The sequence below is a fragment of the Coffea eugenioides genome, chromosome 8 (assembly GCF_003713205.1).
Source record: "Coffea eugenioides isolate CCC68of chromosome 8, Ceug_1.0, whole genome shotgun sequence".
NCBI classification, from domain to species: domain Eukaryota; kingdom Viridiplantae; phylum Streptophyta; class Magnoliopsida; order Gentianales; family Rubiaceae; genus Coffea; species Coffea eugenioides.
Window position 1 is genome coordinate 35,622,075 of NC_040042.1, and position 15,986 is coordinate 35,638,060.

Here is a 15,986-nt window from a genome sequence, read left to right on the forward strand (position 1 = left end):
AGAAAGAGCACTGAACTTGTAAAATTAAGATCAAGTCGATTCCAGGGTCGATGTACATGTTCAAACAGGTTACCTCAACTTCATAAAACAACAGAAGCAGATGACTTATTTAATAAGTTTTAGCATATCAGCTACAGCAATTAATATGGTTTTCTATGAAGGATAGTTTAAAGAGCCCAATTTTTGTTAAATTGTTGTAACACTAACAAGTTGCAGTCGTAAATTGTAATTAGCAATTAAAGTTCACATTTCAAGTCCAACTTCTCAGAATGTTTCTTGAGCACTTAATCACCAGTATTTGTTCCATTTGACTTAAATATGAAGAGCTAGTAAGTTTTTATCTGACACAAGACAACTTTCAGCTTTTCCCAATGGAGTTGCTGCTCAGAGTTTTTTTTTTTTTTTCCTCTCTAAATGCAATCAACAGGTTGCATATTTTTTTGTTTCTTTAAACTGCAAATTGCATTTTCAAGATGCGCAAAGAGAAAACAAAAGTCAAGTTGAAATATGAACTGCTGTGATCATCTTCCCCTTTCTTGTAGGGCAAACTTCCCATCTTTGCAAAAAAGTACAGATGTGAACATGTACAGGATTTTGCTACCAAGTATGAAACATGTACAGATTACTAACGTTTTCTAACTGAACATCTCGAAATTCTATCTTCCATGAACTTCTGAAACGGTTATTTCATTTCTGGAATGATCTCTATTCTGGTTTCGTGATGAATGACTGTCAGTACCACTGGTGAATTGTGCCAGAAATGCAGGTTCTTTGGGTAGAGGAAGAACAATGGTATCATTTCTAAGCATGGATATGACATCTGACATGCAAGGACGATCTGCAGCTCTCTCTTGAACACACAAGAGACCTAATTGAAGGCATCGAACAACTTCACTTGCTGAACATGAAGAATTAGCTACTGTAGAGTCCAGAAGTTCCAGCGGTTTTTCCTCCTTCCACAAATTCCACGCCTGAAATTCAAGACTGATACTATCAGTTCAAACAGCTTGAAGACTAAACCAAACTATACAAGTGACATTTTGAGGCTTCAAATAGTTGGATTTGGAAATGGCAAAACGCATGCCATAGGTTTTGCCCTGAACCAGGAAAGGCAGAAAAATAAATCTAGAAAAGAAGTTTTAATATTCCTTACGTGGCCAAGTAGGTTCAGAGAGCTATCAGACTCGAAGAAGGCCATATTTCTATGTCCACTAATAATCTCGAGCACAATGATTCCAAAGCTAAATACATCTGGTTTTTCGGAAAAGAGACCATCCATGGCATATTCAGGAGCCATGTAGCCACTGGACATGAAAAATGAACATCAGATTCTGTTAAAACTTGAAATGCGGCTGGGCACTAGCATAAGAAGAAGAATTGATTGCAAATGAAGATAATTTGAGAATCTTACTTACTATGTTCCAGCAATTTTTGTTGTCTTTGATCTGGTTTCACTTTCTCCAAATATTCTGGCCATTCCAAAATCAGATATTTTGGGGTTCATATCATTGTCTAACAATATGTTGCTTGCTTTTAGATCGCGACGAATAATCCTCAGCCTTGAATACCTATGGAGATAAAGAAGCCCTTGAGCAGTTCCTTCAATAATGGATACACGTTTGGTCCAATCTAACAGTGTTCGTTTGGTAGAATCTGCAGGTAGATCATAAGTGTAATAATAGATACTTTAGATAAAAATCTGACCTTATGAATTTTTCACCTTATCAAAATTTAAGATCACCGCAAGATGTCAAGTACTAACCAAATATAAACGAGTCCAAGCTTCTGTTGGGCATGTATTCGTAGATTAATATATACTCGTCTCCTTGTATGCAACATCCCAAAAGCCTCACTAGATTTCTGTGCTGGAGTTTAGATATCAGGGTGACCTCATTCATGAACTCCTTCACTCCTTGTCCTGATCTCTGGGAAAGTCTTTTTACTGCAATTTCTTGACCTTGGGGCAATTTTCCCTGAAATATATGGAATTGCTTTTAGCATCTAACTTATGCTCCATATCCACTGAAACTAACCTAATATGCTTCATCAACCTTATAAACTGGTCCAAAGCCACCTTCACCAAGCTTATTTTGCGTGGCGAACTGATCAGTTGCAGTTTCTATGGCCTGCAAGTTAAAAAGTGGCAACTCCTGATCATTGACACTTCCCATCTCAATGTGATCTGCAGTTTTTGCTTTGACGTTTGCAACATGGCGGTTATACGGCTTAAGTAATGAATCAAGCCTCACATCTTCTTGCTGTTTTAGCTTGCTAACTGGTTTACAAAAACAATACTAACTGATTAGGATTTTAGTAAGATATTCTGTGTTAGATGTAACAAATAATACGCTTGCGCAAAATAGAAATAGAGCAGAGAGGACCTCTACGACTGCTAATTTGCCCTCTTCTATAGCACCACAAAGCCACCAGCATTGTTACAATCAGGGGACATACTGCACTTAAGAGAACTAACAGCAGACTCTTCTTTACAGCACCTATAAAGAAAGAAATGCATTTAAACCAATGGACTTTGCCTAGTAGTAAAAGAAATGTTTACACTGATACATACAAGATTAGGCGATGATTAGGTCGTGCACGGTTACTAAAATGAACCTCTGCTATAATTATCAAGTGGACTAGCTAGGTGTGAAAGTACTGGGATAATTCAATGGCAGTAAATTGAGAAATGTCCACTTAGCATTAAGAATTAGAGATGAAGCTACTGCACAATTAACAGCAGTGGTTGGTCATTTGACTTTTACTTAACTACTACTCTAGCTGCACGAGAATTTTAACAATATATGCTGAAAGTGTGAAAATGATGGGTTAACTTCCTTGAAATTTACATGCTGCACTAGCTGCCAAGCTAAGAGGAATATTTTCAACCTTTGCAATATTCTTTTAGTTTTGTTTTCTGTGGGGTAAGGATGAGATATACAATTGAATAATGGCGTTGATACTGACTTATTATAATCTTTGGGCAAACTAGCATTTCAACAAAAATAATAACTCCAAGAAATACCATGTTCATATACACAGAAACACAGCACCATCAAATTAAATGTTGATCTTGATCGACAATCTTTCTACATAAATTGGTATCGAACGTACCTGTAGGATAGGTGGCAAAGCCACGGACATAAACAGTACCATTCCCCTCTTTCAGCGTAAGGTTCAAGATGTCATTTTTGCTCCCATAGTAAAGTTGGCACCAAGCTAGATCATCCTGAAATGTGGCAAATCCAATGCAAGAACAGTTCCTCTTGCACAAAAATTCACATTCAGTAGAGACAACTGATAAATCTACAGTCATTGAAGCTGGCAATGTACCATTCATCGGCATAAATGCATCGCCATCTGTGCACCTTGAAGTTTCTGAGTCCATGCACACATTGGAATTGCCTATAATTGATTTATCACATAAGGAATGGCTCACTGTAGAAATACTCCCATTAAACATTGTGTACTCATCAATATGCCCAATTGAGGAAATTACCAACCATGACATGTCATATTTACCAATTGTGGTGAAAGTGAAGTATGACTCATTTTCATTAGATACGTAAACGTAAACAAAGTTAAAACTATTGGTCGAGTTCTTGAAAATGAATACAAAGTTGTTTCCATCCCATGAGCTGATATCCATGTGATCATTGTATCCTCTCCAGACACCCAATTTTGTTGCAGCCTTGTGATCAACAGACTGAACACCAAGCGTGAATGCTCCCCGGAGAGGATTCTCAGGATTTACCCATGAAACTAACGACTGATTTCTTGGTACTTCTGCAGTCAAGCCAAACTCTCCTATCTTCATTCCGGGAAGAAAAGTATCTGTTGGATAATCAAAACTCTGCCATACTACCTGATCACCTTGTCGGAGGAATAAGTTACCAGAATCAAGAAGTGTTGCACTTGTATTATCACTTCTTGCAATCATTCCTGAATTCACAATTATCGGTGATTGTCTTCTGTCAAGGAGAATGAGATTCCCATCATCCCTTATTTGCAGAGTTGCAGAAGGATCCGACAACATGGGATTATCACGATTTGCCACCCAAAGTGCCTTCTTGTTTACATCATTCTTCAACCAAGTACCCATAAATCTGTTACCTGAAGTTGCATCCTCGAAGAAGCCTAACTCGAATACACCACCAGCGGAGACTAGAGTTTCATTCTCTCCCATCACTTTTGTCGGCCTGATGGTGTCTTCTGCATCAGACAACCACACAAGGAAGCCAAAGAAGATAACACTAGCAATCCTTGTGATCATAGCTCAAGTTTTGAGGCCACTTGGACCAAGGACTTCATGAAAGAGATGATTAATTAGTGTAGATAGATTCATACTCTAGTCTTTATCTCTGTTAAAGCCAAGGAATAGGATAATGGTAGTTCATCTGTTATGAATCAATACGATGTTTGAAACATTGGTCTGAACATGACAAAACAAAAAAGAGCACTTTAGTTTTCAACCCAAAAAACAAAAAAAAACTCCGAACTTGTTGAATTTGCTGGCTGCGGATAGTGCACACCTACTAGTGTAATCCAATGAAATGATCAAAGTAGGATTTACCCCCAAAAAAAAAAAAGAAAAAGTAGTCTAGAACTTGAGAACAATAGAAGATAATTTTTGAAAGCCAATTGGTAGAAACAAAATCAAGAAAGTCATATGTTACGGGTCATAAACGAATCAAAAGTAAGCCAAATTTTGTAGTCAACCTGTGATTTGAAGTCCATCATAGTCCTTGGACAAGGTATCATTGCAGTTTTATTCTTCTTAATTTGGGATTATGTTAACTTCCCTTTTTTTTTCTTTAAACTGTCTTTCCTTTTGAAAGAGGATTAGTAGACTACTAGTATATAATATATTGTTTAATTCTTTCAATGAATTGAAATATGTAAGACTTTAATGGAACAATTTCATTTTAAATTTTGAACTTAAAAGCACTTTAACAATGATTTTTAGAAATAATTGGTTGAAGAAAGATTCATACTCTGGGAAAACACTGTTAATATCGTAGAGGGAAAACACTGGTAGTATTTAGTAGTGATTTTTCCCACAATTAAGGCTGTTTATTCTCTTATTTTATTTTAGGATGAACCAATTTTTCTTTATTTTTTAGGTAACATGAACGTATAATTGAATTATTTCATTGACTCTAGAATCTAGTTGACTTTTTAGGTTGATCTATGTATGTAAATCTGGAAATTAAAGTTCTTTTTTGGAAATGTTTACTCTATGTCATATAAGATATAACTATAGAAATGGAGAAAACAGGTACAATTTTCATGCATATTGGTTAGTTATGTAATATGAATAGAAAATGAATATTAACTGCAATAACTGTATCGCAACTTAAGCGCTAGTTTAGCAAGAAAACAAAACATATTTAAGCAATATAATTCTGGCGCCCTTATAATTTGTTTAAGTTCTTGCTTGCGTAGTCTTTTTTTATTTTTTAAGACATTGAAGCTGAGAATAATCGTTTTGAGGAAATTCAGTTTAAGGATCATTTTATGTCCGTAATCATGTTGTTGCTTTTAACTTGCCTGGGGAAGAAATTATGCCGATATATTATTGTTTTTAAATATCGATGAAGATTAAGAAGAATTTGATAAAATGCACTAGTTTTGGCTATTTCTTTAGAAGTTGAACATGTTATGTGCAATTTTTCTTCAAGTAGGAATTTACTTTCAATTCAGAATCTAACCATTCTGTTTCTTTTTAGAGAAAATGACCAATTTCATCCCTCATATTTTACAAAAATATTTTTTCACCCCTCACTTTTAAAATAAAACAAATTCGTCCTTGACATTTAAAAAAGCTATTGCATCCCTGAACTCAACTTACAATCTGAATCAAATCACCTATCAACCAGATTATAAATTTTGGGGATATAATTAGTAGATCATTTAGTTTACTCAACTTGATATTCACGTGATATTTAATGAATCCAAAAATTAAAAAAAAAACATAAAAAGATGGATTAATCTTTTCTACATTATCATTGTATACACAGACCGGTCTGAATACTTGCCACATCATTTCAATTTAAATTTGAACATCAAACTTTGTATGTATGGTATACATCTAAACTCACAAGCACATATACTAACGATGCATGAAAAGATATACCCAAAAAAGAAATCATACTATTCCAAGATTTTTATGTTATAATTTTTAATTTTTTTTCCTTTTTTGGTTCAATAAATGTCATGTGAATGTGATGGAATTGACCGAGTGATCTATCAATTCTATCCTCAAAATTTATTATTGGATTTATTGGATGATTTGATTCATATTGAAAGTTGGGTTTAGGAATGGAATAGATTCAATTTTTAAATGTTAGGGACGAAATTGTTTCGTTTTAAAAGTGAGAGATGAAAAAAATATTTTGCGAAATATGAGAAATGAAACAAGTCATTTTCCCTTATTTTTATGTTGCTTAAACAATCATTCCTTCTATCTACGTTCAAAATTTGAATTTGGTTAAAGGGTTAATGGTAACTTTGACCTCTGTTTAAAAAAAAAAAAAAAATCGATCTAGTTAAGGAGGAGAGAGGAGGTCCTCTAAAAAAAAATAATTTCAAGTTAGGGATCTCGAATCTGAAACATCTTACTTATATTTTCTCTCCTGTATCACCCAATCCACTCCCCATGCCCTGAGGTTCTATAAGTTGACTTAGGTAACTTAAATTGACGACTTGTTAAAAATGAGTTATTCCAATTTGAATTTGAGTTGGATAAACTCGTAACTTAGAGAAAAGGGCGTCAATAGATTAGGTTAGAGAATTACTGGCATATGGATCTTTACCATGAATTTGATGGCTTTTTGTGGTAAATGTGAATTGATTTTGGTCCAATTGGTGTCATTATGGTACTTCTTTCAATATTGCATATTGGTTTTGGTCCAATTTGTATCATTGTGGTAATTCCTTCAAAATCTGGTATGTAATTACATATACGATGCATTGACTTGATGCATGCGCACAAATAAAACCCATATTTTCAAGAAAGCTATATGAATTTACACTTAACGCCTTATTTGATAACTCAATTCAGCACTTTAAATTTAATAAATTTAGATCTTAACATGTTCAGATCCATTATCAAAAAAATAAAAAAGTAAACATCTAAATTAATTAAGTGGTATTGAATTTTCTAGACAAATTTGCTCCTCAAAAATATGTGATGACATATATTCAAGAAAGCTATATGAATTTACATTTAACGTCTTATTTGATAACCCAATTCAACACTTTAAATTTAATAAATTTAGATCTTAACATATTCAGATCTATTATAAAAAAAAAAAAACACATGTCTAGACGTGTTTGATGATAAAAAATTAAACATCTAAATTAATTAAGTGACACCGAATTTTCTAGACAAATTTGCTCCTCAAAAATATGTGATGACATATTTATTTATTACTTAATGTGAAATATATTCAAATGTATTAAATTTAATATTTTACAATTCAATAAATTAGTAAATTCAAATTTCAGATTTTAAGTTTTCAGAGTTCAATATTATCAAATGCATGCTAAATCACATGGAAAACTTTGACCATACTCGTTCGAAGACCACGTGGCCAAACAAATACCCTTCTGTAATGTCCAATCACCAATGCACCATAACTTAAGTGATCTAATTACAAAGTATTCTTTTATAACTGATCATATCATTCATTCATAAAAATATGCTTACAAGATAAAGGAGTTAGTATTAGCAAAAATTTGCATACTTGAACAATTCACATTTGTCATATCGTATTTCACGTCTTACCAAATATATAGACAAAGTCAAGTATGTCTCGTCTTTAAAGCATTGGACAAGCATACAATCTAAAGCTTTATGCAAGAAAAGTACAAAACAATACCTTACAACACCATGATTTTACGTTCTATTTTCTTAGATTGAATTATCGAACTTAATCACAAACGTACTTGTGATTTCTCCCAAATAATAAGTTACATTCACACAATGTATTAGAATAAAATAGCAAAAGATTCTCACGATCAGCCTACATTATTGCTCAAAAACTCACGTCAATCTCTTGATATTGAAATTATCTAAACTATTGCGATCATTTTGTTTAATCTCTTAATGTTGAATTGTCATTTCACGAACCAATCACCAACTCTATAATAACTTGGCATAATTTGCAATGACTCAGCAATCAATTCAAGACAGGCAATTAACACAAAAGAAACTTTATGGAGCAATTTGACAGTACAAAAGTATGTGGTCCAAAGTTTCGGGGCTAATATACCAAACACAAAGAAGTATAGGAACAAAAAATGAAATTAACCATCTTTTCTTCGGGTTTGGGCTGAGTAACCGACCCACAAGCACGAAAAAACAGCCTTTTCCCGCCCAAGCAATTATCAATTTTTAAAATTCTTTTTCCCACACATTTTCCTCTTTACATCTCTATCCTTTTTTTCTCTCACATGTCCAAATTTAACAACCTTACCGCTTGCCCTTCTTTTCTGCTTTCCTATCTCATCCCTTTTTTCCTGTGGTAAAAAAAAAAAAGAGGAAAAGAAAATAAAATAAAAGAAAAGAAAAAAAAGAAAAGCAAAAATGCTTACTCCATCATCATCAACCTGACTGAAATTGACTAGGGAAACTACTACTATTCAAGAAGAAAAAGAGAGAAAATAAGCGGAACCAGTGAAAATTGGAGTGAAGAAGGATGCAGAAAAAGTCCTCTCATTATAACTTCTACTGTTCTAAGAATTTTAGGGTTTTAGAGGATGGATTCTTCACCTGAACAACCTTCCAAACCCAACAATTCAACTCATTCTCCACCTTTGCCAATCCCTCCTCTTCAAGTCCAGGTGTGCTCACTTTCTCTCTCCCTTTGTATTCTGGCTCTTTATTTAGTGCAATTATGTGAAAAAGATGGGTTATTTTGTAATGGGTTTTGGATGAAATTGAAATGGGTTTGAGTAGATTTGTCTTAATTGGTGCGTGAGCTATGGATTTCCGTGATGGGTTTTGGTTGAATTGAAATGGGTCTGAGTTATTTTTTGGTGGGTTGGGGAATTTTTCATGTTAGGGTATTGGGTTTTTTGTCGCATCGGATGTTAACTGCCTGGACAAAAATGTAGGGATTTGCTAGCATTTCCTTTTTGGGGCTTGAAATTGTGCTAAAATGGTCTCTGATTTGATGCGGGTTTAGGTTGAATTTTGCTGAAAATGGGGTTTTTGGTTGCTTGTAGTTAAGGGGAAAATGGGAAAGGATGGTCTTTCTTTTGAGCATTCGTCTGTTTCTGAATTTTTGATTAGTTTGTGCAGAATGTTTCTTGCAATTTTCTAGGAATAATGGTATCAAGTACCTGTCATTGAAGGTTGACTTCCATTTCTAGCCACTAAATGGAATCCTTCCGGGACTTCTTATTCTACAAGGATTTTTTTGCTTGGTACTACTAATGCATTTATATTCCTGTTATTTTAGAATGTATGGTTTCTATGTCTTTGTTAATGCCACAAAAGACAATGAAGATGAATTAAAATTAAAAAAAAACTATGAGAATTATCTGATTGGCCTCTTTTTAATCTGAGTAAAGCATGGGAGATATCCAGGGTTTGAGCCGTTTCTGTTATCATGGATATATTACTCTTACTACTTGATTTCTCTTTGAATCTCAGGAGTCCCCAGTTTTCTCTTACATAAGCAACCTGTCTCCAATAAAGCCTGACAAGGCTGCACTCGGTTCACAGGGATTCCCTGGAATCAATTCTCCTCCCCTTGTATTCAGATCTCCTCATATAAATCCAAATAGCCAACCAAGTTTCCTTAAAAGGTGCAAAATGAATTTGAAGTTTCATTCAAGAATATCTTCATTCTTTAATAATATTGGCTGTCTGTATTGAATTAATGTGATGATGATCATGAATATTCTCAGGCCCCAGTCTGCTGGATCATCAGATGCAGGATTATCTGAAGAGCATGAGAGTTGTAAAGATACTCTTACAGTTGCGGAGGAATCTAGGGTATCAAGTTGCCATTTGAGCAGTAGGTTGAGAAGTTGCCCTCAAAAAGAATTTATTGACGATTCTAAACCTGAAAAAGCTAGCAGCCCTCCAGTTTGTGGCAATGATTACTTAACTGACATTGTGAACATGGATGGTGGAGATTCTGATTCTTCAGCGAATTTGACTCCTAAAAGCTCTGATGATGTCTCCCAGTCACAGCATGAATTATTAGACTCAAAAGAATCTGCAGAAAACACTGAGGACAAGGATGATACGCGAAGAGAAGAGATGAAAATGGGAGCTGCTTCTGTAACATTGGAGCAAGCTGAAGAGTACAATCTTAAAGACTCACCATCTGATCTTAAGTCTGTTGTACCAGATCAGAATTCAGGAGATGGTAATGGGCCGCCTGATTTACACCCAAGGGTTGAGCCAGACAAGTCTGTAGGTCATGCTTTGGAGAATCAAAGTGGAGGGCGTTCAATGGCCGAGGTATTTTTTGGTCATTTTGTTGTTATAAGAGGAATTGTACCTTTTTCCAGTCTCTCAAAATGTTGAATGCAGAATGCAGGATCTGGTCATGTGATTGAAGTGGGATGTAACTTGCTGTCAGAATCTCTGCAAGTTGCACAGGATTGTGGAAGATCTCTCGAGAATGCAGGAGTACAATGTACTGAATCGCTCGAGAACAAAGTGCATCGTCACTGTGCTCAGGTATGAAGAAGTTTCATGTAATAAATGTAAACATTTTAACTGATTATGTGTCTATTTCAAAGTTATGATCTGATATTAAGAATAGCGATGTGATGACTGTTATTTGAACCTTTTAATTTAGGGATGCAAGTTTAAGTTGTATTCACTGTAAAAAAATTCAGTAGAAAATGTTGGCTCCTTGTCAATGCATGGGAGATATTCTATACTTCATCAGCTTCTGCATATTTCACCTTCTATCTAGGTTGTTTCTGAAACGACCTAGATAGAATGCCATGTTTTTTCTGAAACAATATTTTAATGGAATAAGCTTGGTTCTTGACCTAGATTGTTCAACACCAGCATGGCATAAGTAGACGTTGTTTGCAATTTGAAGACACTCAAGGCAAAATCATTCCAAACAGTGGTTATCAGAATTCTTCTGGAAGTGACGGCTATCCTAGGTCACCTGCCAGTCCTGCTGGTTCAGAAGTCCTTGAATCAGCTTCGCTAAATAAACCTGCTAGTCCCAGCAATAGGCTATTGGCTAACATGACCCCACCATTTTTTTCTCCTCAGACCAGTGGAAATTACAATTCCAAACTTCCCAAGCGGTCGGGCATTGGATTGCACTTAAATAGTATCATAAATTCTATGCAGATGGGTTCTGGTGCAAAGGTTAGTATGAGATCAGCTGAGAGAGGTAGTTTTAATGGGCTTGGTAAGAAGTCCATGTCTATAACAGGCAGTAGTTTGCATCATAATTTTTCGACGTCTGCAAATGTGGAGGGTGTTCCTATTTCTGATGAGAGTAGGCACAATGAGCATGCCTCAGGTGCTGCAAATTCTGCTAGTACTTTGTCTCCTTGCAGCATGAAACCGTTGTATGAACCTGTGGTTTTGAAACCAATTGAGCTTCAACCAAATTCTTCAAATAAGAGGATGTGTACCTCTGAAACTTCTGACAGCTTCGTGGATTTTGGCCAGTCAAGCCCAAAAAAGAAAAGGCAAGCGAACATTTCTTTTGAAGTTAAGACTTCTATGTTTTTGAGCTTTTTGGCATTTTCTTATCCTTATATATATATTTTTTAACTCCATTTTCATTTTGATTCAATTTATCTTTATGGCAGGAAAAAAACATTGGATGCTGGTGATGGCAGTGGTTGCAAACGCTGCAATTGCAAGAAGACCAAATGCTTGAAATTGTAAGGGGATTGATGGTATTGGTCGCTTGAGGTTACAGTTACATCATTTGGCATTTTAATTGCTTTGTTCGCAGATACTGTGATTGCTTTGCTGCTGGTATCTATTGTGCTGAACCTTGTGCTTGCCAAGGCTGCTTCAACAGACCTGAATATGAAGATACTGTTCTTGAAACACGACAACAAATTGAATCTCGAAATCCACTCGCATTTGCTCCAAAAATTATACAGCATCTGACTGAACCTCCAACAAATGTTTGTGTGGTATTTAAGCCTTCAGAAACTCTGAATTTTGCAATAATATATCAACAGTGAATTATGCATTTGGTATTGTTTGCCAGGAGGATGGGTCGCATTTTACACCTTCATCAGCGAGGCACAAGAGGGGATGCAATTGCAAGAAGTCAAAGTGTTTGAAAAAGTATTGTGAATGCTATCAGGTATGTCATTCTGTTTGTTGCAAGATCAGTAATTTATGCTTGTGATATCTGTACTCTGACTTCAGCTTCTAGGACTTTTTTTGATCATGATTGTTATTTTATTTTGATGCTGTCTTTGCTGAAGGCTAATGTTGGATGTTCTGATGGATGTCGATGTGAGGCATGTGAAAACGTCTATGGCCAAAAGGGAGGTATGGTTTTTCTTCTTTGCATAATGACAATTAAATTTGTATAAAGGTGGACTCTTGACCGTGTGGCACACTCTAGAATTATATAATTTTGTAATGATCAGACTTAATATTTTAAAATTCACAATAATGAGTCTTTATGTTAACCTTCATATTGATATCTGCACATCTCTTGCTACTTTGAACTAATGTTCTTAAACTGGATGTTGGGTGATGCATCCACAAAGAAAATTGAAGACCTTCCAGCTTTGTTACAAATGGGCATGTCTCCTATTAGGTCTCTTCGATTGAAACTGTTGTACATGAGATAAGAATTGTCTAAACGAAAGAGCATACCAGAATAAAATTTTAGCTAAAGATTGCAATTCTGTTGACAAATGAAAAGAGTTACTTCAGAGCAGAAGCTAGGTTCTGGTCGAAATGAAGCAGATATGTACTTATGCGATTTTGTTATGAAGATTAATCTGAATTGGATTTCTGTATTAGCACAAAATTCAGGAATAAACTGACTGGTGAACATTCTTTCTCATGCAGAAGTTTGCTTTACTAGCAATTAAATAGTTAGGGGATAAGTGCTCAAGTAACTGGTCAATTTGTGCTTAACAAGCTTCTTGGTGAACATTCTTTCTCAAGCAAAAGTTTGCTTTACTTGCAATTAAATACTTGTGGGATAAGTGCTCAAATAACTGGTCAATTTGTGCTTAACAAGTTTCTTTGAAAAGCATTCTTTCTCAAGCAAACGTTTGCTTTGCTAGCAATTAAATACTTGTGGGATAAGTGCTCAAATAACTGGTCAATTTGTGCTTAACAATCTTGTTGGTGTTTTACACTTTAACAAAGTACCTCCAAGTAATTAAAAGTTCACCTCACGTGAATCTGCCTTACTTGAAGCATAAATAGGATTCTATCTGTATTTAGAATCAAAAGACTACCACTTTCCCCCGAAATAGATAGCATGGTATTTTCACGCCTTTGATAATTGATCTTAGACTACAAAATAAGGATAAATGCCAATCTTAGATATAAGTAAATGGTGATGGACCAGTGGTTTGTGTAATAAATAGTAGAAGGGCCAGACTGACTCTAGAAAAATTTGTTGAAATACGATGTAAGACTTTGGTCAGCCTTTCATATGTAAGTTTTTCTCGAGATCCAGGAATATATCTCTCAACCATCAAAATAGTACATCCTGCAGTCTTCGTATAAGCATTTAAGGAGCATGAGGCTGCCATAAAGCACATCCTGGTTGCTTGAGAGGTATCAAGAATCTGGGCAAAGATGGGTAGTAAAAGACTTGTTAGACGCAGCCAATAAGTCAAGCATTTTGTTTTGAGTCTCAAGTTGTACTTGATTAATTTGATTGGTCTAGTTGCTTGTCAACTCCCTTTTTTTTTGTTTTTCTGTTTGTCTTGTCTTTTTTTTTTAAAAAAAACTTTGGACTGTTGGAACTCTTTGGCCTAAAAACTGTATAGAATTATGATAGATGAAAATTAGCTCATTTGGATTTATGAATTCGGAACTTTTCTTACCACATAAGTTAGACTAGAGTAATCAAATAAAGGTTTCATGGTAGCCTCTATTTGAACTGGATACTTCATCGATTGTAATCTTAACAAGGCACTATTTACTTCAGAATTTGGTATGATCAAGGATCTGATTAGCAAACATGGTGAGAAATTGGATAGTTCATTTGGCACAACGCTGGAGTCAGTGGCATCAAAAGATGGTTTACTGCACAATGAATTATACAATCCTCACAGCTTGACTCCTCTAACTCCTGCATTTCAGTGCTCAGAGTAAGATTCCTTTTGATTGAAGAAGTTGATGTTTCATTTTCTTTTAATGGATGTGATCTCTTGTACGGTCAGCATTACTACTGACTGTTTGATTCTCTCTCCTCGCCAGCCATGGAAAGGGTGCTCCAAAAGCTTGGTTATCTTCTGGGGGGTATCTTCAATCACCTGAATCTTGTCTAACCTACTTAGCACCATATGGAATGTCCCCAGGACAAGCTGGAAATCCTGATACTCACAACATGATAATAGAAGCTAATACTGGGATTATGGATCTAGTTTCATTTGGCCAGGGGATAGGGTATGGCAATGAACATACGGTGAATCAGAGCTCTCCTAGATGTGAAGTACCAAGAAATGATGGGCGCCTTGCAGCCCTGCCTGATCCACAGGATTGGGAAAATACATCAAGAGCTCAAACCTATGCAAATCACCAGGTTTCATCTGCAAATTCCCTTCGCTGGCGTAGATCATCTACCCATTTTGATGGAACCAAACCTGATGAAGCAGTTGACTTTGATGGTGGACTATATAGCATCTTGGATGATGACACACCTGAAATTCTGAAGGAGACCCCCATGCCACCTAATGCTATAAAAGTAAGCTCGCCTAATAAGAAGCGAGTTTCTCCTCCTCATGGTCAAGGGACTGAGCCGGGTTCTAGCTCGTCCACAGGTTTGAGAACTGGCCGCAAGTTTATATTGCAAGCAGTTCCTTCTTTCCCACCACTTACACCATGCATTGATTCCAAAGGTGCTACTGGTATGAATAATTCCCAGAAGTCTAGTAGCGGCAAATGACCCATAATACCAATAGGTAAGAATAACTCTCCTTTTGGCTGTGATTCTGGTGATGGAGCATTTTTCCCTTAATTCGTTGCAGAAATTTGTTAGTAGCTAATCATGAAGATAATATTGTGGTCATTCCCTGGCAGGTAATACTAGATATAGGTCTATTTCACTAGATCAGTTCATATTCCGACTGCACAGAAGTTAACAGCAGCTTGTACCCGTTCAGCCAAAAACATTTCAGGTCTGGATCGCAATACCTCCTGTAATTAAGATTCATTTTTAGATGAATTAACTTTACCTCCGTTTTTGTGATCTTAACCAGAAACCAGAGCTGCAAGAAGTATGGAAGGCTTCATTAGTAATAAGGTCATGGAGGAATATCGCCCCAGTTGCTGTTTCAGTGCTTCCTCACATGGGCCCCTATCTCCTCTCCATTCCTGATTTTCCCCCTAGATTCTTTGATGTCGAATATGTTATATTCCGAACTAGGAGCAAGTAGACTCTACTTTGGCTACATTTATAGACCTGTGGTTTTCATCAATCTATTGTTCTTTCTTTCTGTCCCTTCGTGATTCATAATGAAGCATTTTCTACGAGATAGTAATAAAATTGCAGGAAGTAGGCTTCTCCTATTTCGTTTTCTTGCGGTTTCTTTGCTTTATGTTCAATTTTAGTTGAATTTGCTTACGCATCATAATAGCATTTTCCATGGAACAAATTCAGCAATTATCCTTTATCATTTGATCATTGGAAACAATGAAAGAAATTCTTTAATTCAGATTTACAAACAACAAAATTGAGTGTCAATCAGATCGCTAGAACTTTGATATTTAAGTCTACTTTGATAAAAATTTTGATAATTCTGGTTATAAATGTTTTATTTGACTTTAGGCTATC

The 15,986-nt window shown here is 35.6% G+C and overlaps 2 protein-coding genes across 3 annotated transcripts; one reads left to right on the forward strand and one right to left on the reverse strand.

Annotated features, from left to right (window-relative positions):
• Window positions 1-525: 525 nt before the first annotated feature.
• On the reverse strand, window positions 526-4,270 carry LOC113780643 (receptor-like serine/threonine-protein kinase SD1-8). Its single transcript, XM_027326424.1, has 7 exons — window positions 3,112-4,270; window positions 2,382-2,495; window positions 2,052-2,275; window positions 1,763-1,973; window positions 1,416-1,653; window positions 1,154-1,304; window positions 526-971 (listed from the first exon to the last, which is right to left on the reverse strand). Exons 1-7 carry the CDS (start codon window positions 4,268-4,270, stop codon window positions 657-659), a joined length of 2,412 nt encoding a protein of 803 aa, XP_027182225.1. The 3' UTR covers window positions 526-656.
• Window positions 4,271-8,536: 4,266 nt separating this feature from the next.
• Window positions 8,537-15,653, forward strand: LOC113781751 (CRC domain-containing protein TSO1-like). 2 transcript variants are annotated; one of them, XM_027327742.1, is made up of 13 exons: window positions 8,537-8,844; window positions 9,659-9,813; window positions 9,916-10,477; window positions 10,550-10,699; window positions 11,024-11,682; window positions 11,806-11,880; window positions 11,955-12,141; window positions 12,219-12,317; window positions 12,442-12,508; window positions 14,139-14,301; window positions 14,411-15,114; window positions 15,233-15,330; window positions 15,412-15,653. In XM_027327742.1, the coding sequence occupies exons 1-11, from the start codon at window positions 8,761-8,763 to the stop codon at window positions 15,096-15,098; spliced, it is 2,889 nt and encodes a 962-aa protein (XP_027183543.1). In that variant the 5' UTR covers window positions 8,537-8,760; the 3' UTR covers window positions 15,099-15,114; window positions 15,233-15,330; window positions 15,412-15,653. The 2 variants fall into 2 exon arrangements, with proteins under 2 accessions (XP_027183543.1, XP_027183544.1); XM_027327743.1 differs by having other exon boundaries at window positions 11,955-12,132.
• Window positions 15,654-15,986: the final 333 nt, after the last annotated feature.